The sequence below is a fragment of the Typopeltis vanoorti genome, chromosome 20, assembly GCF_054136105.1.
Source record: "Typopeltis vanoorti isolate ZY-2024b chromosome 20, IOZ_Tvanoo_1.0, whole genome shotgun sequence".
Taxonomy (NCBI): Eukaryota; Metazoa; Arthropoda; class Arachnida; order Uropygi; family Thelyphonidae; genus Typopeltis; species Typopeltis vanoorti.
The window spans coordinates 62,638,439-62,663,772 of NC_143568.1; the positions used below are offsets into that span (position 1 = coordinate 62,638,439).

Below are 25,334 nucleotides of genomic sequence, written 5' to 3' on the forward strand. Positions count from 1 at the left end.
TAGGGTGATAGTTAGATGACAGTGATTTGTCACCTTTTTTAGGAATGGTTAGATACAGACCAAATTTCAGGCTTTGGGATATATACCAGTGGAGTAAGAGAGTATGTTCAGACGCCATAGGATAGGAGCCAGTTCTGGTGCACAGACCTTCAGGACAATTGGAGGGATGTCATCACGGCCAGGAGCCTTTTTTGTGTCTAATTTAGACAACAGGTTTGTGATCTCTTTCTGGAAAAAAGATACAAAGGACATTGTATGTTCGGCAGTTGGAATGACTGGGGACGTTTGCCATTGTCAGTTATGCGTGCATTGGAGGCAAAGTGTGAAGCCAGGAGATTAGCTTTTTTTCTGTGGGTGATGATGTAAGCATTGATAATATTTCATCTGATTCAGGGATCAGTATAGGCATTGAAAGAGGATGGAGTTCTTACTTTGAGCCAGTTGTGGTATGCCTGATTTTTCATCTGTACAGCCTTGGCACATCTTTTGGAGAACCAGGTTTAGATAGGGGACGGCAGTTCAGGGAAGTGTGGGGAATGTATGTTTTCATGCCAGTGAAGATTATTTGGGTGATAAGTTCGGTGCATATGTTTAGATTGGAAGACTGGGAACAATAGTCCAACCATGGGAACGAAGCATAGTATACTCTATATATGTATATATTATCTTTTATTCTTTTCTTTTATGAAGAAGTGCATAAAATATGATATGGTATCGACTTAAGTTTTGGGTGATTTTAAATTAGATACGCAACATTTAACATTTACGGGATTCTTCTATAATCTTGTGTTTCACTCTCAAACCACAGATATCTAGTCTTTTGTGAATTAAGGGGAATTTAGTTAACAAATAATAAACGTTATAGACAGGGGTTTTAACTTCAGTCTAGCAAAGGTTGGTATGATTTGGCACCAGGTTCTGTCACTATCTGCATTGATTAAATAAACAGCGAATTTGCTGAGAAGTAGTATGATAAACAATAGCATCCCCACTGTCAAAAAAAGTTGGTGAATTTGTTTCTGAATAAGGCAATTTATTTTTATCGAATGATAATAATATGATTAGCTAAAAATACGTGTTAAGCTTTTATATGTATTTTAGTACAACATATTATTGACCAAATTTTATACAATCACGAATCGATGTTTGCTTAAGTTTACTTATGCTTTCGGATGAATTTACTAAGCAACTGTCCCAAAGAATTATGCTTATATAATTCATTAGGTAGCCAACATGAGGATGGCTTTTAAGTCTTACTATGAAGGGGGAAAAGAGGTAAAATATTAAGCAGTTTAAAGTAATCTATTTCGCCTTCTTAAATAACTTTTCCCTGTCCTCCTTCTTAATTCTTAAATCACCTTTCTTTTATGTAGTAAAATAAGTAAGTCGGACCGCTGTATTTACTGAAAATGAATGTTTGTGTTAGCCAAGTATCAGTGGTGAAACAGGCGCAACTGCATTTCCATGTTCGTTTAAAATATAAACATAACTTGTAGAGAAGAAACCCATTTCTTAACCAGTTTTGTATATTTTATTTTCCGTTTTGTGTCTTATTGTATTCTGGTAATTTGTTCCCCTTTAACATATGAACTACATTTTGAACAAATACTACACTGCTTGGAAAGAAGTCAACGGATATCCCCCATTGGAAAGGTGCATCATGCCATGTGACGAGTCACTTGTTTGTAGCCGGTATAAATTGGAGGAATATGATGCTCCCAAGTCAGTGCAACTCGCTGCGAAAAAGGAACTAAAGGAGTTTGTTCCTCTCACTATGGTGTCCGCTGACTTCTTTCCAAGCAGTGTATTTATAAATGTGCTAGACGGTATTAACATGAAACTTTTCATACAATCAATTAATCTTCATTATGCTTTTAATTTACAGAAAAAGCAAGGAGTTATCAACACATGCCGACTTGGTTGACTGAATTGATGACGTCTTCGCTTTCCAGTCAACACGGTTGTAGGTTTCAATTCCTTTGTAGTACGGATGTCTTATAGATACAGACGAGAGCAGATTACAGCTGTGAGCCATGAAAATGGCCTGAAAAAAGTATCGAATATTAATAGCGCAGGAACTCTTGTATTAGGGTAGTTGGCAAGGCTGTCCGTATTTGAAGGATGCTAATAGTAGTATATTTTGCCAATTAACGAAACTGTCACACTATAAAAAGAGCTCTGCTACGAATTTGCCAAGAGCGCTAAAACCTAGTTATGCTACTGCTGAGAAGTATGTTAGGTCTCTATAGGAGGATCCCCGCATCAAACCCTTAGCCTATCCACGACTCAACAAATTAATCTACAGTAGGTAGGTACCTACCGCATAACAAATAGAAACTAAAAACAAAAGGTTCAATTGGTTGTTCATGAAAATGATGGACAGACTGCATGCAAAAAACCTTCAAGTTGTTGAATCCTCAACAAGCTGAAGCTTAAAGTAAAAAGAAGAATAAAGTTAATAACCTATCATGTGTAGGATTGTTATAACAAATTAAAAAGATGACTACTTAGTGTACAGCGAAAGTGCGTCTCTCTCTCTCTCTCTCACACACACACACACGCGCGCGCGCGGGTAACTGTCCGACTCTGTTCAATTGAACACATCGTCCTGTGTATCCGTTTTTAAGGTAGAAAACAAAGTCTTAGTTCTGATTTGCTATCTTCAACAGAAAAAAAAAACCTATATTTTTTCTGTTTTTGAATGTACCGCAGATTTACACAATAAAGCAAAAGCATCAGGTTAGGAGTTTGCAGCCTGTCAAATTTTAAGCATGATATATGGAATTACATTTAACTTAGACTGTGGAACAAGCACTGTTACGCATAGTCAGAGCGAAGCATGGATAAAAAAGACAAAACAAGTGAATTTTATTGGTGAGGCGAAAGACTCAAAGAAATAGGGGGAGTAACAGAGAAACATAAATATAACAATAAAGAAAAATCTAAATTTTTTATGGTGTAATGTGATGTAATATGACTGACGAAGTGAGTTCTTATTTTCTTGAAGACTATGTGATATATATCGGATCAAGCTTCCTTTATTTGACATTAATCTTACTTACTTCTCTGAAAGGAGAAGCCAAAGCAGAGACATAGCAATCCTACTGTGAAACCCTGAAATGCGGGGGAATCATGTTAAACAAAACCAACAAAACGCTGAGTATCGAATAAAATTTAACAAACTCAAAGGACACATTGGATGACTTTTTTTTTGCGATGGAAGCTACAAAATCTTAGTTACTAAAGATGCAGAGTAAGGGAAAGAGAGCATTAATACAGGAATGTATTAAGGAGTAAGAATTCAGGACGATTTGAAGACTTCTTTATAGTTATTAGTTTATTTTTGACACTAAGCAAACTCATTAAGAGTAATGATTTTCTGATACCTCGCATATTTGTCAGTTGTATGACATTTCAAGCAAGCATTACATATGCGAATATTTTGTTGTTGTTTGTCAGATCTCTATACCTAATATTCTATATTTAAAGCCTCCTGGTGTCACACAATAATCCAAATATAAGATATGGCTTCGTTTTCTGAAGAAACGAGGGATAAGTGTTGATATTATTAGTGGATAAAGTTTATCCGCTTTTATATTCATTAATTTTTGATTTTAAATAATGATAATGTAAATGCAATCTGAGTTTATAAAACTCTGAATTCAAAAAGACACTCGTTCTCGATATACACATCGAAAAAAAAACTTTATTTTTTTTTGTGTGCGCGCTTTACAGGATTTTTTTTTCTTGCAACAAATTACTAGAAGCATTTAACATAAATTAGATATTTCAGTGCAGTCCAAGCAGATCATTTACCAACGGATAGGTTCATATTCGTTCAAGTTTTTGTTTCAAAATTCGTCGTCATCGCCATAATGTTCTTTGTAGCCTTCTGAAAAAAAAAAAATAAAAAATATAATAAAATAAAATAAAATAAAAATAAAATTACAATAAAAAGTTGAATTCTTCTTGTAAAGTAACATGCTGAATATGAAAATAGACGTTGTTATAATACTTTATAATAGCAAGAGTCTAATTCTTGTTAAAGCTTTGATTAAGGAGTCTCGTAGATTGCAATTTGGCCACTTGCACTATACATAAAAATCCATTTAATTAATTAATTGTTTTTTCACATTATAGTATTATAACTTGGTGCTTTAGGATTTTCACATTAAAATCTTATTTATTATTATTATTATTACGCAATACGTATTATCAGCATTTAAAGTGTCTTACTTGAGGACAGTCGCAATTGTTTCACTGCTTTGCTAGCGATACGTCCAACATAATTATTTTCAGTGCTCAATTCCACTCTCACGTGACCTTTTTCTGGATCGAAGACAACAACATGAGTAGCATCTCCCCAGAAAGCAACGACAACATCTTCAATAGTTTCACGAAGTTTTTGCCATAGCTGGTGACTCCATAATTTGTTCAGTCCTTGTTTCACCTGAAAACCAAATAAAATGTTCAAAGTTTGGATAGTTAGAAATATTTAACTTTAAAAAAAAATCTTAAAATTATCACTTCATAAAAAATCTTTAAACGTTTAAAAAAAAGAAATGCAAATATAATTTCTTTAATTCAATCATAATCTTACCTCCTTTCGTAGGTGAACGTATAACTTCTTTAAGGCTTTGACATCTTCACTGCTCAGCAACTCTTCATTGATATCCTGGATTGCTTGATAGATTCTCTCTGCTGATTTCTGTATTTGCTTTGCTACCCACTGGTAACTATCAGAAACCCAGTCACGCATCCAACAGACTAACGAAGATTCCATTATATCTTCATAGGTTTCCTGTGCATAATTGGAAGTCCGTTTCATTAGTCTCTTGATGTAGTCAAGAGAAGCTGGCTTCCAGTTACGGAATTCACCTGCAAAATGAATTACATTTAGAATTTTGTTAGTATTACAGGTGCACATGTCATAACTGGGATGCAACAAGTAAAAAATAGTTTCGATCTAAGATTATTTTAAGCAATTGCATTTGTGTTCCTATACTTACGCGATGCTGCATCTTTGAAAGCAATAGCCACCTTGTAATAGCCATCTGGAAGAGTGATAAAAACTTCATACATCATCTCGGCTGCTCCTTGGATTCCGCGTCTTTGATAAGCATATTTCATTTTGTAACATACGGTACCATAGGCACAGGCTCTAGAGAATCTCCTTCGAATCCACTGCCATATACTCTGTAAAGTATCTTTTACCGAATCTGGGATAAGATCGTCAAAAATTTCGTAGATATCATCTCTGACGTCTTTCATTGCCTTCCATACTGGTCGTAGCCATCTCTTAACGTCATCATATGACCTGTAAGAAATCAACGGCATTCTTTATAAAGGAAGGTTGCAATACAATACAATAAACGAATTCTATATTAATTTTATGTCTTATTTAATTTAAGAGCAGCAAAACAGTGCTTGCCTGGGTTCGGCATATATCATAAGAAAGGTCCTCGATACACTAATGAATGTGAAGTAACAAAATAAATAAACAAATAAAAATAAGAGAAGAAATGTGGTCATAAAAGAAATAAGGAAATACTTACGGAAGACTTCTAAGCAGCGATTTCATCTCTCTTCGTACCCATTCGTATCGCTGTCTTATTTGCCAAAGGTACTGTTGATATTGTTGGACAACCCTACGTACAAATGGAGTAACCTCTTCTTCAATAGCCCTGTAAACATCTCGGATTCTCTGACGTAGTTTCTCGTAGGGTATCTCAGCTTTTATTAATTCTTTAAGCTTTTCTGGTAAGCTCGTGATATATTCCTACAATTAGACGAAAAATAGTTCATAAACTCATCGATAAATAATGCGAAGTCTGTTGGTAAATATTTTATTTTATTAATTATTTTATTCAATGAATAATTTATAGTTTTGCCAGATTGTAATTGATCTTTTACAGCTAACTTTTTTTAACAGCTTGCGAATAACCAAGAACTTCCATCAAAAATAACTTCTATTTTTTATGGCATTGCCAAGTGTACTTGAAGAGAATTTACCTTTACTTCTTCAAGAGTATCTGGTTCCCATTTGACATCGACAGCAAACCTGGAACCTGACCGGTCTAGTATAGCCGATACATCCCTAGTTTGGCCACCTTTCTCATAAGTGTAAGCATTGGCAGAAAGAAGATGTGGACCAGTGGTGGTAATTTCAAATTTCTTGTATGGTTCATCTGAAAAGGAGTTTTCAATAAATTATGAATTGTAAAATAAAAGATCGAAAACGTTATCATAAATCTGTTGTCAGCTTAACGAATTTTCTGTGTCTTATATAATACATTTAGGAGCATTCGTACCTCTTCTGTCATGGATAGTCATCTCCGCTGATGGTTTGCTAACGTCCAAGTAGAATTTTCCTCTCCACTTATCACTGTTCAGTATGAATTCGGATTCTACTTCGATATCTCCACTGGATGCAATTTCATAAGTGCTCAAAAGCGCAAGTCCGGTTCTAGGGTTGTGATACTAATCGAAAACAGAAAAAAAATTATATTTACAGAGGAATACTATGCATAGAAGACTGCGGTGAAAATATGATTATTGTATTTTAGCTCTAAAAATATCAAATGCGACTATATTGATATTTAATTTAATTAATATTTTGTCTTACCCAGACATTGATTTGCTTGTCGGAAGTTGATATTTCAGCCAAAAAGTAGCTGTCCCTCTGGTAAGATCTTGTCTGATAGTGAAGAACATGACCAACTGTAATTTGATCTTCATGCAATCCTACATGAGCCTTGAGCATAATTTCCAAGTCTTTATGATCTAAAAATATGAAAAATAGTTGAAGCCGGTATGAAATAAGCTGTGAATGTGGAAGAGAAATTAAAACTCATAATGAACCACAACCTAAAGTAATGGATTTGGAATGTACACTGCTTGTTGATAAATAAATTAATTATAGTAGTGTATTATGATTCATAATTCAGAGTGTATTATGAGCATATTGTGACACGATGTTATGGTATAATTAAACTTTTAAGTTAAATCCATACTACTCACCCTCTTTATAAAGATTGAAAACTAATGATTTGTTTCTGGGATCCATGTTCAAAGTTTCTATATACCACTCGGCAGTTATCTTGTCCTCAGGATTCTTCGAATAATCCAATTCCAGCTTAGCTTCAACCGGTCGAGCAACGTGTCCTTTTTTGGTTTCAAGAAGGAAGTTCATTGTAATAGGCTGAAATATAACAACAAGAAATATTGTGACATCATCATTATATTGAATAATAACTACCATATACAAATTATTTCATATTTACATTTGATTTAAAAATGCTTCAAAGAATTTCATACAAAAAGTATCGGTAACTCTTTATATTCGAAATTATAAAGTCTATAATTTCAATAAATATACGTACCCGTTTGAGATCCTTCTGAGACCACGCCACCTCGGTTTCTATTTTGCGACTGCTTGGAGTGTTATGGTCCTTATGTGTAAGATCAAGTTGTAGTCGTCTGTGAGGTTCTCTCTTCGCATCAGGAAGTACCTCTAGATGAGCAGCTGATATTTCTCCAGATATGCTGTAAGCGCCCTTGGCTTCGATGTCTCGGTATGGCAAGTAAATATTTGTATCAATGCTACCTTCATGATCCTTGTCTTCTATGGTCCATTCGTAACCAACTTTCTTGCTTTGTGATTCCACTAAGAGCTTATGTTGAACAACGTCCTTCTCTCTTTTAGCTAAACAAATAAAAGACGTATCAACATCTGGGTGTTTCCTAACGGCAAGTTTTACCTCTTTATGCCACCTTGAAGAATATATGCTGCCAAAATTTTTGTAGTAACCTTCTAAAGTGATGCAACTGTCTGGATAGTTTTCTTTGCAGACCTTCAGTACTGGACGGATTTCACGTTTACTGTAATACCAGTGCAGATTAGCAGAAATTGGTTCAAACGGACCGTGTACCAAGGCAGTATATACTTCTTCTTCTCCCGAAGACTGAAGCTCTTTGTCGAGCTGTATCATAAACAATTCAGAACCACGGTATTGAAGAGCGGCACTGTGAGAGAAACCTCTGTCCCTTTTCAAAATACTAGCTCTCAGGTGGACGATATCAGCCGAACTCTTCTGTGCTCCAGCTTCATATTTCGTACTATACCTATCTTGTGTGGCTCTTGCATATACCGCAACTGCTGGAGTAACAGACGTATCGAGAATGACCTTACCATCAAACTTTCTTGGGCTGTCATAATTAAACTTACCACTCAATTCAAGTTTCTTTTCATTATTTACATCCCACTCTGATCGAACGTTGTACTTTCCTGGTTGAAGATCATACAATCCTTCCACCTTCACTATTCGAATCTTGTGGAAAGGCGTCCTCATCAAATATTTGAGAGTGGCTCCGTACCGACTACTCTCATAAAGCGACGAGATTTCGATCTTCTTACCAGAGGCTGTTGCTGCATCTGCTTCTAGTTTCAGACTACCAGAGCCATACTGGCAGAAAAGATTACCTTGCTGAGATCGCCATTCAGGGTGCGGGGTTGTGAGAGAAGCTTTGGCTTTTATGGTTCCTGAAGACCATGCAGAATGATGAGAGTAGTCTGAATTGAAGCTGTATGTTTTGGAAGGTGAAAGATGTAGACGAGCTTCAGTAACATATGAACTCATAGAACTAGATGTATCATATATATAGCTAAAATAAACTTCCTTGCCATCCAGGTCTCGACGTTGTGAAGTTAAACTTACCCCTCCACCTACTTCCAATCCAGATGACTTCTTCAGGTATTTTCCGTTTGCCTCTGCACGTAGAACTTCTTTATTATTAACTTTGTACTTTAAGTTTGATTTCAGCTTTCCGTTCTCGATTTCATGGTAAATCATGATAGCAATAGGATCCCTTCTCTTACGAGAAACTTTAATTTGAATATCGTGTGGACCTGATTTCAACTTTCCTTGAAGATTACACCTTACATCGACATCGACTGCATCTGTATACTGTACCCTTGCTTCTATGTTATGCTTTTTCTCAGTCCAAGAGGAAGTTGTCTCCAGAAGTGCATACACTGCTGCCTTACGAGTAGGATCTCTGTTGGCATCCCAGGCTAATTCACCTTCTAAAATTTTTCTTGGTTTCTTAGATAAACTCAAAGAACCAACGATTCGTCTGTCGTAACTTTCCTTACAATGTATGTCAAATTTAGCACCCTTCGTGTAGTCACTGTTATCCAGTTCTACTTTTCCTTCCACCGAAGGTAAGTCGAGATTAATTTCGCTTCTTCCAGCAGCAGCCAACTTTGCACTAACAATGTAGCTAGGGCGGTCCCCATATTGTGTACTACTGAAAACATCGATTACTTTATTAGTGGCCTTTAATACTGCTTTCTGATGAACAGGATGACCCATTAAACTGGATTTTAAAACTGTTTGAAATTCATGCTGTTTCTGACGATCCTTGTCCGTAATGCTGTAACTGTAATCCATTGAAGCGTATTTATCTTTTTGCCATTGGAGACTACTTTGTCCAACGTACTGATTTGGCATACGCTCTTCTATTTGATCAGTGTACTTCATCATTCTTCCAGGATACTCCAGCTGAGCATGCACGTCCATCTTCAATGGCTGTCTTGAAATAACATTATATTTACCACTTGTTGTCATTAGCTTTCCTAAAGTGCTGTTTATTTCTCCATCAAATTCAATCACAGGATGAATGGTGAATCGCCAGCCGGTTTTCAACTTCAATTTGTAATCCATTTCACATGCGGGTACAACAATTTCCACTTTAGTTTCCCCTGTTGATATTGACTGTTCATCGGATTGCAATTCGTATTTTGTATATTGGTAGATTTTCACGTAATGTTCCTGATCATCGAAGTTCTCTCCGTATTTCAGCATGATGCTGTTTTCCATCATTTCTTCCGGTTTCTTCTGTACGTTCCACAAAAGCTGCCAGTTGGTATCTGGATACTGAGACATTTTGAATTCTGATAGTGTTGCGATTTTTGTTACGCGATTGCTGCCAAGATCTTGATATTTGGAAGTATATTGGATGGTGTGTTTGTCGCTACCTTCCTTTTGATACTGAGCTGCCAGATCACTCGTTAGTATTCTTCCTTGCTTTTCTATCATCAAATGAAAACGGGAGACGACTTTTGGCAAGTTTACGGCCATATCTCCACTGATTCGCCACGTTGCTCGTCTCCATAAACGACCCACAGGACCATCTTTGATAAGATTTCCTGTGGAAAGAAAAAATGGAAAAGGGATATAGAATATACACATGATACAGCAGAGAGTATTAAATAAGAAAAACTGAAAACAGGAAACACAAATAAGATAAGATGTGCTCCAGTTACTTATTTCCTTGCTTTTAACGTTTTAATACCTTTGACGTAGGCTGGATTATTTTCTGGTTTATTAGCTTGTAGCTCCACAGTAATAATTTCTTTTTTCTCTTTTGTCTGAGTGATCAAACCAGTGAATCGCAAAGGATCAGTATCTGGAAGATGAAGTTCAACGGCAGGTGCCCAACTTTTCTTGGCGCCACGCTCCCTAGCTTCAATACTGCCGCTTAATGCATAATGAGCAGATTTGTCCACAGTTGCTTCCAACTTACAGCGAATGAGTTGTTCTTGATAGACGTACGATCCTACAAACAAATATAAATAAAAATAATTTAGTAGATAAAGTTAGTCATTCATAAAAATGCTTTCAAATACTTTTTTTTTTTTGTGATATGAGAAGTGCAGTTTCTGAATATCGAAACGTTTTAGTACATCCTTAATCTTAGTTACATTAAACAATTTCTTTTATATTTTTATCAACATTTATTTATGCTTTAATATTTAATGTATTTTAGTAGAATTATACCTGAATAATAACATATTGAGCTTAGCGAGAATTATCATTTTTAAACAAAGCAGGCGATTTAGCCATTAGACAAGAAACTTACCGCTTGCTTGGATTTCCTTAAAAGGCGATTGTAAATCAATGCTCAAAGATTTTTCAGTGTGAGAAGAAAATGTCGAACGAATATGCAGAGCATATTTGCGAGGTATTGATGATTTAGGAGTGTCCAGATAAATTTTGTATACCTTTTCTGGTCGGGACTGCAAAACAAATACAAAATTAGCTTTTAACGTTGCAGAAGAACTAACAAATTTCGCTAAATTATTAATTCACAAATTGCATTAGCTTTAATTATAATTCTAACCAGTTAATAATATTTTTAAATTGAAATGTTATGACAGAAAAATTCTGAGAGAAGACTTACCCGATCTTCTGGAAGTTCGAGTGAGAACTCATATCCTTTCATCATCTGGTCGGTTTTCTTCAAGGTATATTCAAATTCGAATGGACCATTGAATGGAAAATATGGCCTGCTGTATTCGATGAGAGGACTTGGGATTCTAAGTTTTCCACACAGTTCTATACCCATTGGTTTAGCGAGGGATTTAGTGCAATATTTCCGTTCTTCACTAGATGGCGCTTTAATCTCATTCTCTTTGCCATTACGATAAACTTCATACAGATCGTATCTAAAATTAAATAAAAATAAATAAATAAAAATAAAATGTAGTTTTATTTTTTATTTATTTAATATTTTAGAATATTAATTTATGATTACGAATTCGTTACTTAAAATGATTATCATTTTAATACAATTAATTCAAGTTTTGAGGTCTTTTTTTTTAAAAAAAAACCCTGAATTTTTTATTTTTGAATTCTTTGTTTTTTTTCATAAACTGAAAACATATCAGAGAGTCCTTACTTCACACTAAATATTTCAATCTTGTCGTCCGGTAGATCGAGTCGAACATGGTATAGGCGGCTATCCTTAATATCTGCTTTAAGTTTCACATCTGTGGAGGTGTACAGAGTTCCAACAATTTTGAGGGCTGGTTTATCATCGGACATAATACCAACGACAGCACTGATTTCGACATTAGCGCTGCGAATGGAATGATTATACAATTAACAAACATACGGTTCATAGTCGTATAATAAGTTTGATAAATAACATGAAAACAACAACAAAATGATATCCGACATATTGATTATGCTACTTTAGTTAATGTTTCTTTTCTTAATAATAATAATAAAGGTTATCATCTAATCCTTTCATTAAAAAATAGATTAAAATCTGATATTTATTAAACCCAAACTGGAGAAAATATGTCTTTTCAATATAGAAAGCGAATTTTTTCTATATTTTCTAAGCTAACTGCTGTCCGGTTCTGTGCTATTGCTTACCTGGGTTGAACTTGTCCATCGATTTCGCAGTTTTTGGGAGTAGACATTAACTTTCTAAAATCCATCTTTCCTTCCATTTTCAATCCAACTGTGGCACTTCCGTTGATGTTAACTGTGTATGCTCGCCCAGTAACACTTGGTACTACTAAGGAGCTGTCCACGAACACGAAGCTGTGAGAGAAATCCATCTTCTGAGGACGGGCCATCTATGTGAATATCAATAATAGCAGAAGAAATTCATTAGCAATATTCTTTTCAAGATTAGTATCTATTTAGGGATATTCTTAGTTTATTTAAGAACTTGCAAAGAGTCAGGTCGCAATGACAAAGACGACACGATTAATTTGTTAACATAAAGCCACTGATGAAATCAGAGCGATTTCGTCAATATGAAATCTCTGTGTTAATAGTTTCAAAATGAGAAATCGTCTCATTTTGTAATAACTTCTTACCTCTGAAAGAATGGCAACTAAATCGAATGCTTTATCCAAGCTTAAATCTTTCATTCTAGGGAGGTTAAACCAAGCTACTTCTTCACCAAGGAACCGGAAGTTAACAGATCCATTGGAATCGTCCGAACTTCTGCTTCGCTACAAACAGAAAATAGATCATTTTTGTTATTGAACCTATACATAGTTAGTTAGCAAATTTGTTTGCTTTACAAAATTGCCTAATGTTAATCATTCAAGAAATAATTAAAGATGCCTACCCTTCGATAAGCTTTACTTCTTCCTATTAGAGATTTCCAGAGTTCTGCTGCTGGAGTATCGGCAAAATAACCATCTGGTGCGAAGAATTTGTCCATTATTTCGTTCATGCTTTCTAGCCTAGCTCCAGCCTAGATCAAATTGTGATACTTTGTTACTACATCAAAACGAGCTATTGTGAAATTTCATATTAATTTTTAATGAATGATTCGAGTTCAAATAAACGTATTTTCAGTTTTTAAAAGTTATTTCATAATTAGTTACTATTAAACTGAGCATCTCTGTGAATGAATATTTTAATCAACTTTGGAAAATTTGGTACATATCATAATTCGAGTCATAAGAATATAATGCTTTATAGAGGACGACTTGGTTTTGTTAAAGGGAGGTCCTATCTTAAACATTTACTCAGCTTCTATAATAGGGTGACGATGAAGGATGGCGGATGAGTGAAAGGGGTTGCCTGAGATAGTTGTTACTGCTTTTTCGATGAATCAATTTAAGAAACGGTATGATAGGTATATTGTAAGTAATGATTAGTGTAACCCGGTTAACAATGATAATAATAATTCAAGAAATGGCAAATTATTCAGTATAAAATAAAATGGAAAAGCTAACGAATGTTTCGAGGAGGGCTAGGTATAAATAACGAGAAAATAAAATTTAATGCATTTTAGATTAAATCCCTAATTTTAATTGTTTGTAAAATTGAATACAATCTTAAAAGGTAGTATGTGTGATTACGTGTCATCAGTGATGGCCACATTGTTGAATTACCATCGTCAGCTATTTTGTTATGGTCTTTAACCGTTTGGTTAGTTAAGTAGGTTCGATCTCATATCAGTAAATAGTAATAACGGCTTTTTTTTTTTTTTTTTTTAAGAAATTATTTCTACATGACAAAATTAATGAAATCTTGAAATATACAAACCTCAAATAGGTTTACGCTGTAACCGAATTGGTGTGTACTGACATTCATGTATAGTGACCTTGGAATAGGCGAGTCTGTACCGCGAATGATGTTGCTCACAAATTCAGCTCCCATATTAAAACGCTCAGAAAACAGAGACCAGTCAATATTCCTTGAACTCAATACATCAGGGCCAAATGTCTTCTCAAGATTTTCATCTGACAGGAATTCTCTTAATTCTTGCTTCAGTGGCGATGATGATTCCTGAAGATTAGTCAGGTAAGTCCACACAAAGTGGCCAACTAAACGCGAAAGAATCAAGATCAGTCAAAGATTTAGTATAATTGTAAATTCGTAAAGGAGTTCAGAGAGATTTTAATATTTCATTATTTTTTTAAATAAAATTATTTCTACCAACCTTCTGGGTCTTGCTCTTCTGAAAAGAGTTTCTTGATTTTTCGGATAATTTGAGTATCAGCACAATCCATAAGTCTGATGAAAGCCTGAATTCTAATTTCTGTGTCTTCCTCCATCTTGGAATACAAATCCCAAGTATGCGCTTTTATCTGCAATTTTATAAAACTATTGCAATATGCATTTTATTAATTATTGGTTAAGATAATATATGTTACTAATTAATGTATAATTCACGTGACCACCTGCTTAAAAAAGCATTAAATTTAGTTCGAATTTCTTAATTTACATAATTGCTATTATTTTGTTTTAGTATTTATAATTTGTATATATATATAATTTATATATATATATAATAACTAACCAGTTAATTATTATAAATTATCTTATATGAAATTATGATAAATAATAATTATTTATTAATTAGGAAAAGAAACTTGATCTTTTATTTTGATTGTTTGCAGATGCTGGAAATAGCAACAAATATGTAATTCCTTACCACGGAGCACTCCATACGACGGAATGATTGAACAGCAGCTACTCGGACGTCCATTGGATTTGGCTGAGAAATACATTTCAGTATAGTGTTTATTGCACTTCCTGCTTTTCCCATGTTTCCAAACGCTTTGAGGATTCCAATAACCTGAAATACAAAAAAGTAGAAATGTCACGTACAAGATATAGATTTAATTTAAATTGCATACAGAAGAATATATGTATTATGTTTTTAATTATGTCTTGATTTTATCTCAAGTTGAGTAGGTCACTCGTGGTTTTCATATTTCCGAAATAAACGAGTAAGTGATTAATTAAGATATTATGCTCATTCGTATGAAATTAACATTAGGTATGCGACTGCCGATCCTCTTCAATTTCAGTTTCGGAAACAACTTTCATTAAATGCTTCGGTTAATTGCTGAACACAGGAAGTTCTGTTTGTCCGTACAAGCCTTCTCAGACGGCGATGTATCTTGACAGACTGTGCGGGTTATTTTTCCACTGATTAAACACCTTGAGAAACCAGTCATCTCTGATGTTTTCAAAATCGTTTAAAACACAGGCATCCACAATACGTCTTTTATTGAATTCGAAAGATCCTTTGTTTTTCCATAGTGATCAACATTATAAGGATTACTGACCAACCACATTCTTGAATAGTTGCTTCAAACACGTGGTAGCGTACTTTACCAAATATTTTGCATATACGCGCGTGAGTGACGTTTACGTGTCTCTTTATAAAGAATTTGTAATTCAGTGGTCGGTATGGTTTGAATCTTTCATTCTTTCATATGTTACATCTTCGTGAAGTAAATTTGCTTCTTTTTTTTTTTTGATAGAGCAATCAAAATTAGATGATTGAAAAAAAAGTAGTTTCGTATAGTGTATATGTATGTTTATATCACTTGGTTATTTACCCGATCTTTTTCTTCAGAACCACCAGTCCGGCATTCTCCCAGATGACTTTGCATGTGACGAATAGCCTCTTGAACAGGAGACAATCTTTCGCAGTCTGGACGAATATGGCAGAATTTGTGGATCATGGAAGATATTCCTAACCAACCTTGACGACCAATTGCTTCAGTTTTCAACAACGGCTGAAAATGTTAAGAAAAGGAATACATATTTATTTTCCAATTGCAAGATTAGTAAGATGAAATCAGAACAAAATTCACAATCGAAAGCGGGATCTTTAACAAACAGAGAAACGTTTTATGGCATACAAAAAGACTATTTTTTAAAAAAAAATATTTTCTGCTGGTATTATCTCAATGATACTCACAATGACTGCTTCAACAGCTTCTGCTGATGGATGAGGTATGAAGGCCAACATCGTAAGCCATGTGTTTACCCTGAGTTTTGAAACTTCACTGGATTTGATGAGTTTGACCATTAATTCCATGCTATCTTTCGTTCCAGCTGCAGCTGCTGCATCCATGTACATATCGCTGGAAACAGAAATAAATCATGCGGATTGCTATTTCCAGCTATTTCATTTGTTTATAATATTGAAAGGCTTAAATAACAAGATGAGTGAGCGAATGGAAACAGTTTAAACATTTATGCGAAACTATTTTATTATATAAACATCTCCAGGGAGTTCAAAAACTCATTGAGGGAGGGTACCTACTCTACAATTCTCCATCAATCCACCAACCGCAATTATCTTCATCATCTACACCAATGCCATCTACCACCGACCACCACCACCACCACTAGTATTTTCACAGACAAACATCCATGCCCACGGCAGGATTTGAACCCACAGCCTTTTGGCGGGGCAGCCGATGCGCTAACTACTCGGCCAGTCAGGCCTGCCGAGTCGTTAGCGTATCTGTCACTCTTTCTCACTGTTAACCAGTTCCCTAAACACATCATTTTGAAAAGGATTATATCACTATCCAACGCCAAACCATGAAACATAGTAATTTAATTTAATGGTAATTGAGCCATATTATAGTCTTCCGTATGTTGTTAGAACGCTTACTGTTTTGTATTATGATATTAACTATGAAAAACAGTAAGCTAAATTATATTATAAAATCTTTTGAAAGATTCCAGTTGCCTAATTCCCCAGAAAGTAGAATTTCTATTAAATTTTTATTGGCAATTGATTTTCTAGCAGACGACAAAAGCTTGTTTCGTTTTTTATTTCACTTATGATCAAGCAACGAAAATTTACGTAAATTCATAAAGAATATAATTAACTCAATAAACACGAATAAATTTTAGTTATATTTGAAATTTGTGGCCCTTTAATTTTGCTGTATTTCCATTTCGATAGAAATAAATCTCTCGTATTAATAAAATTATGCAAATTCATCGGTTTCTAATTAATTAATAGGTTAATTAATTTGATGCATTTACCATTTAAATGATACAAAGCATTATTATTATTTCATTAAAACATTGTAAATAATCCATATTAATCAGGAATATATAGCTCTTTAGGATCTTAAATCAACTTACAGAACTTTAGACGAATCGCAGTATTCTCCATTCTTTAGTTTTGTATAGACTCGGTCGACTTCTGATCCGGGAAGACCTTGGATCATATAAACTAATCTATGGAAGTATCTAGCAGTGTCTGGCCTAACCTTCTCTTTAATTTTTGGGCACAGTTCTTGAAGTAAACCCGCTACATCAGATTCCTTGGTTTCGGAAGGAGATCTTGGTTCGTGAGCATACAAGAGCGAACCGTGGCTGGAAATTGGGACTAGATTAAAAGCAAACAGAATTATACAAAAGTTGTTTTAATAAATTTTTATATATTTATGATGTATTTAATTTGAGATAGCAATTTATGTAATTCAAAAATCATGTCATTGTTTACAGCACGAATTTAATAAAAATATTTTTTTAAAATGTATTTTGTGTGTGTTTGTGTTTCGATAAAAAACCTCTACCCTAAAAATAGACTTACAGGAATATCTGTCTTTATAGGGAACTTCATGTTGGTATGTTAATATAATTTCACCCTGAGAAGTTGCTTGCATCTCTCCTCGGCTCATAAGGGATAAAGAACCCCTATCTTTACACCACAATTTCTCTGGGATTCCTCTTCTGAGGGTTTGTTCGCAGTGATATTCCTCAGATAAAATAGTTGGTGTCTGAATAGGCTAAAGAAAACAAAAACACACGTGAATTTTTATTATTATTATTCGTATTAGAAAATTAAGGTAGCCAGCAGCGGATTGCATATATTGCATGGAAATAGAAATAACCTACCGAGCTTGGAGAACTGTAGAAAACACCAGGAATAGCCGTAGTTCCTCCATGGCGATAGCTGCAGGATCTCAGATTTTTGTTCTTACGGTAAATCACGTAATCGTGACCCTCACGTCTGACTGAGTATTCTGTGTCACAGGCACCCATTATGTCTACCTGATTACAAAATAAGAAGACGTATATGTAATAATAATAATAATAAGTATTAAATTTTTATATTTTATTGTGTACAAAATTTCGTTAAATGGGATATTGGAAGAAAAATGAAATGAAAATAAAAGAGAGAGAGAGAAAGAGAGAGAGAGAGAGAGAGGGGGGGGAAATATTTGTTTTCGTTATTCTTGATAGAAGCCATAAAGCATGGTAATTACTTACCTCCCTCAAGGTGGAAGAATACTCATATCCGGCAGATCTGGGTAAGGAAATTTGAAGCGTCGAAAGAATAGCCCGTTTAATATTGACTGAATCATGCGGATCATGATGATGAGGGCACACTTCATATATCTTTCCGTCGTCAAGAGAAAACGGAAGTTCGTACTTTTCTAAGTTTGCCAGCAATCGAGATGGATAGCCAGAACCTCCTACGGCGTCGAAAGAGATGTCTCGCACCTGGGAAAATGAATCAGAGATGCTTATTTTTCCTTTTAGAACAAGTATTATGAATTATGTAAACGTTCAGATCTTACGTAATTTCCATGCTAACATTTTCACTGGAATAATTTACAAGTTTTCATTTTGGATTTAAAAAAATTACATTTAGTTACATCATATTACATTTCCAGTAAACGATTTTATACCTCTAGCGCCATCTCGCAGTCATCCACAACTTTGAAAATTGCTGTGCCGGCCATTCGTACCGCTTGATTGTAATAATTGTTCCTTGTCGAGATGGAATTCATAAGTTCAAATTTGAATTCATATGCCATATCTTTCCTGAAGTTATATTTGCCGGGACCTAAAGATAATAAAAAATAAAAATTAAATTAAAAATACTTTTTCGAGTATCAGTGTATTAATAGGCTTAACTATACTCACAGAATAGTTTATCCTTACGTATAAGTAGTCCCGAAGAATCTCGGGTGTCAAATTTTTTTTATTTTTTATTTATTTATTATTATTATTATTATTATTATTATTATTATTTTATTTTATTTTATTTTTTTAAGTAATAAATAATAACCTTAATAATAATATCGCATATACTTAAAGATAATTAATAAGCCATCCACTAAGTCATTATGACTTACAGTATTTGAAAACATACTTAATGCATATAAATTCATTTAACACTAATGAGTTAAATTAGTTTTAAAGCTACATAATTATATTTAGGCTTTGAGTCGCAAAAGAAATAAAAAGCATCGCATAGTTTTAGTTGAAATTGAAAAATGCTACGATTTAAGAAAAACGTTGTTTTTATTGTTTTAAAAAAGAAGTTAAATGCTAATTTTAATTTGCAGCTAACATTTAGAGGCATTATGTATTATATTTCTAAATGCCAAAACAGGCAAACTAGCCGAAGCATATACTGACCTCATAGCTTTGTTGCTTCGGTGGAAAACTATTTCTAAATATGGATTTACCAAGAAATGCATACAGCAGATAACATTTTCGTTAAATTTTCAAATTAGTAGGTCTTTGACTTGACCTGCTAATTTGAAATCTAACACGGATCTGGTGTACATCTTTCATGTTAAGGCGTTAAAATCGTTCTAACTTATAGAATATTAGCAGCCATAACCTGTGCATGAAATAAATAAATAAATAAAAACATAAAATCAAAGTGAACGTTAATGAAGTTGAAGTTATGAGTATAAAACAATCGTGAAAGTGAAATCCAAAGCGACTACACCAACCCACGCAAAAGTCACAAAAACACAAGATATGAAAAAACCAAACCACTTTTGACATTCATGAACATTTTCATAGGGAGTGAAATAAATTTAAATAAGTAAATCAGGAAATAAGAAACTGTACTATACGTTACAAAAATGTCAGCTACATTGTAAATGTAGAGTTGTATTGGATGCTAAATCCTTCATAGGAAAATATAACACCAAAAGTGTGGCGAATAAAATGCAAAGGAAAAACTTTTGAAATTAATGAAAGATAAATTTGACTTGCTAACAATAACAGGTGGTTAGAACGAAAACATTTATGGTGACTGTCGAAAAATGTATCATCTTAATAATTTAATTATTGTGTTGATTTTTACCATACTTTCATTTTTTTTTCATTCGATTTTTCTCATAACTCATACTTGTGTAAAATATGTTCCTCTCCGAATGCAAAAGAATGAAATTATTCTAAAAGTATTCCATTAAAATGTAAGAGATTTTAATGTATTCCATTAAAATGAGGTAACATAGAACATATGCAGAATTAACATATATCATTGGCTGCATGAACATCTGAAATTTTGAGCTTAGTCTTTCGATCCAGGTAGGTCAAGTTGTTTACAATTTACAAATGTAAGCAAATTGGTCAGTTGTTTACTCTACAAATCCTGGATCTGAACAGAAATGAGTATTACTGTTATTTATGAAGAAGTGTTCCAAAAGCATCTTTCAAAAAACTGGATTAAATAAAGAGCAAGCGAGAGTAATTGGAATCAGTCTTCAGTATCTGCTCGATGTCTTTTCCTTCCGCTATTTCCATGGACGTTGTTCATCCAAACTTCCACCGATAGTTTCAACACTTTTTTTTTACTGCTGTTTGGATAGGTAGATGAATTTCATTTGGAATGAAAAAATCACCACACTGCTTGTTGGGAGTGTGTATTAGCTTTAAAAAATATCCCAAGCAGTCTTTTTTTGAATGTGTCCATTAGACACATTCAAACAAATTCTTCACGGTATTGAAGATTTACCATTTCTTGTGAGTAGAATTCATGTAAAAAAAGAAAAACAAAATTTCCTTAATTTACAGTCCATCTTCTACTAACTGTCCATCCTCTTCTTCATTTATCCTTGCTTCACCCATGTTTTTGAATCTCATCGATTGAAAGATAACAATCCTGTTTTTTTTTTTTTTTTAAGAAATTGAACTGGATGTCATAATCTTGACAACACTGACAGAATTATACATGAAGAAGCTTGCTTGTACATTTTAAAAAATTTTAAAACTATTATAATTAAAACAGCGCAGTGATTTAGCGAGGATGTGTGTGTTCATTCCAATAATGTGTTCTAATAATATACATAATAAAAAAAATCAAAATAATCGTGCAATCAAAAATCATAACAATCATAAAAACATTACTCATACAGTGATGTCAGGGGTTACTTTTTTTCCCTAATCCCTGCTCTATTTTAAAATTTTAATTCGAAATAAATAGATAAGCTTCATTTTGAAATGTTTCATATTCGTTCTAACGAGGAAGTGTTTCACTTACCGACGGCGCATTGCCGGGAACATTTGGAATCATTCCAATCGTTTCCTCCGCGTACTGGGCCTGGAAAAAGAAATATTATTATCTAACTTTTACTTAATTACAAATAACTTTAATGTTCTGATGTTCCTAATCCAAACAAGTATTATTTATATCTATATTGTGTATGCTTGCTCGGAAAGACCTGGGTTCGATCCCGTCAATGATGACAAACCTTTATCTGGTCTCTTTCTACTGAAGGTGAGTTAACCGGTCTCATACGGAGGTAGAGGGTTTCCCCCTCCGGAAATTCGGGTTTTTCGTCTCTCAGAGCAGACAAACCGGCCGGTGAACACACACGGATCTACGGTCATAAAATACATACTTAAAATCCCTCATTAGGAGGGATCAACCAGTTAAGGGACGGTGGAGGAGAAATGGGGAGGAACCCCACACGACAACAACAACAACAACATTGTGTATGCTGTATGGTCGATTTTTTCTAAATCGTGGGGTTAAAAATCGGAGTTTCTCCTCAAAGAAAAGAAAGAAAAAACAAACCCTTATTTGCTCCTAAGATAGCTAACTATGGAACGGACTTAAAAATAAGTCCTAAAAAAGTTCCGCTAGTCGATGACTAAAATCAAATTTATGACTCCCCTTTGCCGATTTAACGTTATGAACGCCACCTAGGTTTTAAACTCGGTCGTTTGCTACAAACATTACTGTTAGCATTTCAACTTCAGTTTTTTTTTATAATAAATGCTATTATATTAAATTAAACCAGAGTAAGTATAATATGCAATTAAGTTTCGTAGTTTGATCACTTCGTAAAACAGTCTTCAGAATTTATTGAAATATTTATCATCAACAACTGTTACTCTAAACTTCGTGCGCTCTGCTGAGTTAAAGATAAAAGCTCCTGTATAAATAAACGAGAACATATAATAACTTTTTATACAGTACGTATCTCCTACTTTCTGTCTATGGCAATTTCGCAATCGATTTTAAATAATTCGTATGGTCAATGTCAAGTGTCTTGTTTACATAAAACTTTTACTTTAAATCTTTACATGATTGATCTGAAATGATATAAGCTGTGCGATACCAATCAAAGTACAGTCAGTCGAATAGTCTTACTATTGAATAATAAAACAATGTTAAATATGTTAAAGTGTTAAATTCTTTACGACAATACACTGTATGTTAATTACCGAACTAAGACATTGAAATCTTTATCATCATCGAAGCTTGTCTCTTGTCATAAATTAAGCCAGAAGTTAGATTTTGAATTGATAAAATAGCTTTCATGAATAGAAAAAGAAACATCTGTTTAAAACTAGTTAGTTGCTATGAAAGCGATGTTTACTTGTAAAAGCGATGGAATTTAAACGGCAAAAGAAAGGCGTTCTTTTTCTACATTTATTGTTTGCTTTTCTCCATTAGCAAAACCGGTTTTGTGATTTTACTGCATGCAGTAAAGTCACGGACATTTTAACAATCACTTCTAATTAGAGACTGCTCAAAATTAGACTGAGCGCATGCTAGATTCTCGTTTACCAACCTAGTACAAATAAGTAACAACGAATATTTTTAATAATATGGACCATTACACTTAAATTTCACACATTTTCAGATGGTAGATTAAACTATCCAGTCGCCCAAAATTGAACCCTGATTAAGGAGGTTTTAGTAGATCTCTTCTGTACCCCCCACTCCCAATTTACGTAAATATATATAGAACACCAATCTAGTGCAACAGAAAACAAAAAACAACCCGTCACATCGTTTCGGATACCGTTTTAATTCTAAGGATTCCCCCACCCCCCACCCCAAGGACAACATGCTTTTAGAGACAATGAAGCCATAAGCAGCTGTATAATATGGACTGATTCCATTTAAGTCTAGCTCGATTTGTCAATAGTGAAACAAATCGTTTGTTCCTGCTAGAGCTGCTAACTACCTCAAAAACAATGTATTTATGTTTACAACATATTTTTAGCTTTAGAATTAATCGAAATTTGGTGTAAAATTAAGAGAACGGTAATGATTTTTTTAAAAAAAGTTGATATGGTGTATTTATTATATACAGAAGCAAGGAACATTCTGCTAAACCAAGAGATCAGTTACAACGCTATCATCTATTCCTACAGAACAAATAATTGAAATTAACCACGAACCAACTGCAGATTTCGTTGAAGGAGACTGCTACTATAATTAATTGTTATAAGAATGAATCGTTATTAAGATATATAAACTGCTCAAAGTCATAAAGTTTCTTTATTGTAACATTTACTGCTATTAATTTACTACGCTTTCCAACAATTTCTAGTTAAATATATCTAAAAATTTCTCGCTATCGTTGTAATATCCACATAATTACATATCGACTATGTTATTAGATTTAGGAAATATATAAAAAAGGGCCACCTAAGGGCCACATACCTGCAGTAACAGCTCCCAGAAGACACACCAGCACCAATATTCCCAGCTCCATGGCGATGCTGAGATCGTGAATGCCGCTGCCTTTTTGTGGTTTATATAGCTGTCACGACAGACAAAGGACCAAGTCCATATTTACGAAGTTGGATTCTATTCAGTTCAGCATTACACAATTTGCTGAATTGGCGGCAGATTTTTTTCTTATCCCGTCTCAATTGCTACTGAAAAGTGACGTCGGGCATTTATTATCGTTCTTAATAAACTAAGACCAATATATTGCTGAATCAGCTTGATATGTGAGTCGCTTCACTCTTTCTCAAGTAGAAGTATCGGAGACGTTCCCATCGTTTACTGTATTAGCAAAATTACTGAAAGCAACTACTTTACAGTTGCTTTTAGTGACTGTAAAATCGCACGAAGCAGGTACTCGTTTAATACAATATTCTGAAACAGTTAGCGATACAAAGGATTTCGGAAAAATAGAGCGAGAGCTCGTGGAAAGTGTAGAAAAAACTATTTTCTTATTTTTTCGTTTATTTTTATTTTTCGTTTATTTTCTTGTTATTTCGTTATTTTTATAAGTTAAGATAAGTTAAATATCTTCCAAGTTAAAACTAACTAATGATGCTAATAACAAAATTATTAAAAATTAATAAGTATGCTTATTTTAAGAATATCATAAACGGTGCTATCGTCAAGAAGTCTACTGATTATTTCGTCTATAATAAGATAGTATTGGCATAATGCCTATCAAATTATATTAAAAAATGGAATCTAAACTAATAAAGTGGCCATTTTATAAAAAAAATATTTCTAAAATCTGCTTCAGTTTCTAAAAACTGAAATCGAACTAATTTATCAAAAGTGGTTTATTTTCTAAATAAATAAATAAACTCTTCTTCTACCCCTCCTAAGTATATTAATGATCAAAGAAATCTGCACCAATTATTTTATTGGGCATCGCTTGCTCATGAGAGAAATTATGAATTTCAAATCATTTTATTGATAAGAGGAACCTTATGGAACATTTTTCAAGTATTGTTAAGTTTGTTGTCATAGAAAGAATGTTCTTTTCATAACCCCATAATCAGTGGAGGCACGTAATCTCAGACAGTGGAGATTGTGAGGCGGAGATTAAAAACCCTCGCTCTAAATTTTTAAATTTTATTATTTTTTTAAATCGCTTTAATGAAACCTAGTTTTGCCGTGACGGTTTGATACGTGGACAGAAAAAAGAAGAATAGCTAAATTTTTCTATTTTCGATCCAAAATAGCGAAATAAATAAATTGTAAGTTGTTTGGCCCGATAGTGAACTTAGTAAAACTACTGCACTATTTTTTCCCTGTTCTTTGTTTGTTATTGTAAAGGCTGAAGATTAGAATTCTGAATAAACTGCATATGACACGAAAATTGATAGCCAGCCAATCAATCAAAAAATCTGACATTCAGTTTCAAGAAAGAGATCTTTGATCACTCCCCCTGGTAGTGGGAAGGTGAAACTACATCTGATTATTTTTTTAAAAAACAAAATCCAATGGAG

General features: G+C 33.9%; 1 protein-coding gene across 1 annotated transcript; it reads right to left on the bottom strand.

Moving 5' to 3' along the window:
- Positions 1–3,686: 3,686 nt before the first annotated feature.
- Positions 3,687–23,887, bottom strand: LOC150095492 (uncharacterized). Its single transcript, XM_090410196.1, has 29 exons — positions 23,797–23,887; positions 21,376–21,435; positions 18,779–18,936; positions 18,357–18,590; positions 17,982–18,137; positions 17,677–17,872; positions 17,223–17,469; positions 16,036–16,201; positions 15,671–15,850; positions 14,755–14,898; positions 14,260–14,407; positions 13,863–14,143; positions 12,934–13,062; positions 12,677–12,814; positions 12,225–12,430; positions 11,743–11,922; positions 11,245–11,509; positions 10,924–11,080; positions 10,357–10,620; positions 7,383–10,210; positions 7,021–7,201; positions 6,626–6,783; positions 6,312–6,480; positions 6,013–6,188; positions 5,556–5,779; positions 5,010–5,317; positions 4,601–4,878; positions 4,237–4,450; positions 3,687–3,892 (listed from the first exon to the last, which is right to left on the bottom strand). The coding sequence occupies exons 1-29, from the start codon at positions 23,846–23,848 to the stop codon at positions 3,852–3,854; spliced, it is 7,938 nt and encodes a 2,645-aa protein (XP_090266322.1). The 5' UTR covers positions 23,849–23,887; the 3' UTR covers positions 3,687–3,851.
- Between the last annotated feature and the right edge of the window lie 1,447 nt (positions 23,888–25,334).

Coding starts and splice junctions, on each gene's coding strand:
- LOC150095492 (XM_090410196.1), bottom strand. CDS start 23,848: ATGGAGCTGGGAATATTGGTGCTGGTGTGTCTTCTGGGAGCTGTTACT. Junction 18,591..18,778: donor ACTGCGAGATGGCGCTAGAG/GTATAAAATCGT, acceptor TCATTTTCCCAG/GTGCGAGACATCTCTTTCGA. Junction 11,510..11,742: donor ATTGAAATATTTAGTGTGAA/GTAAGGACTCTC, acceptor ATTTAATTTTAG/ATACGATCTGTATGAAGTTT.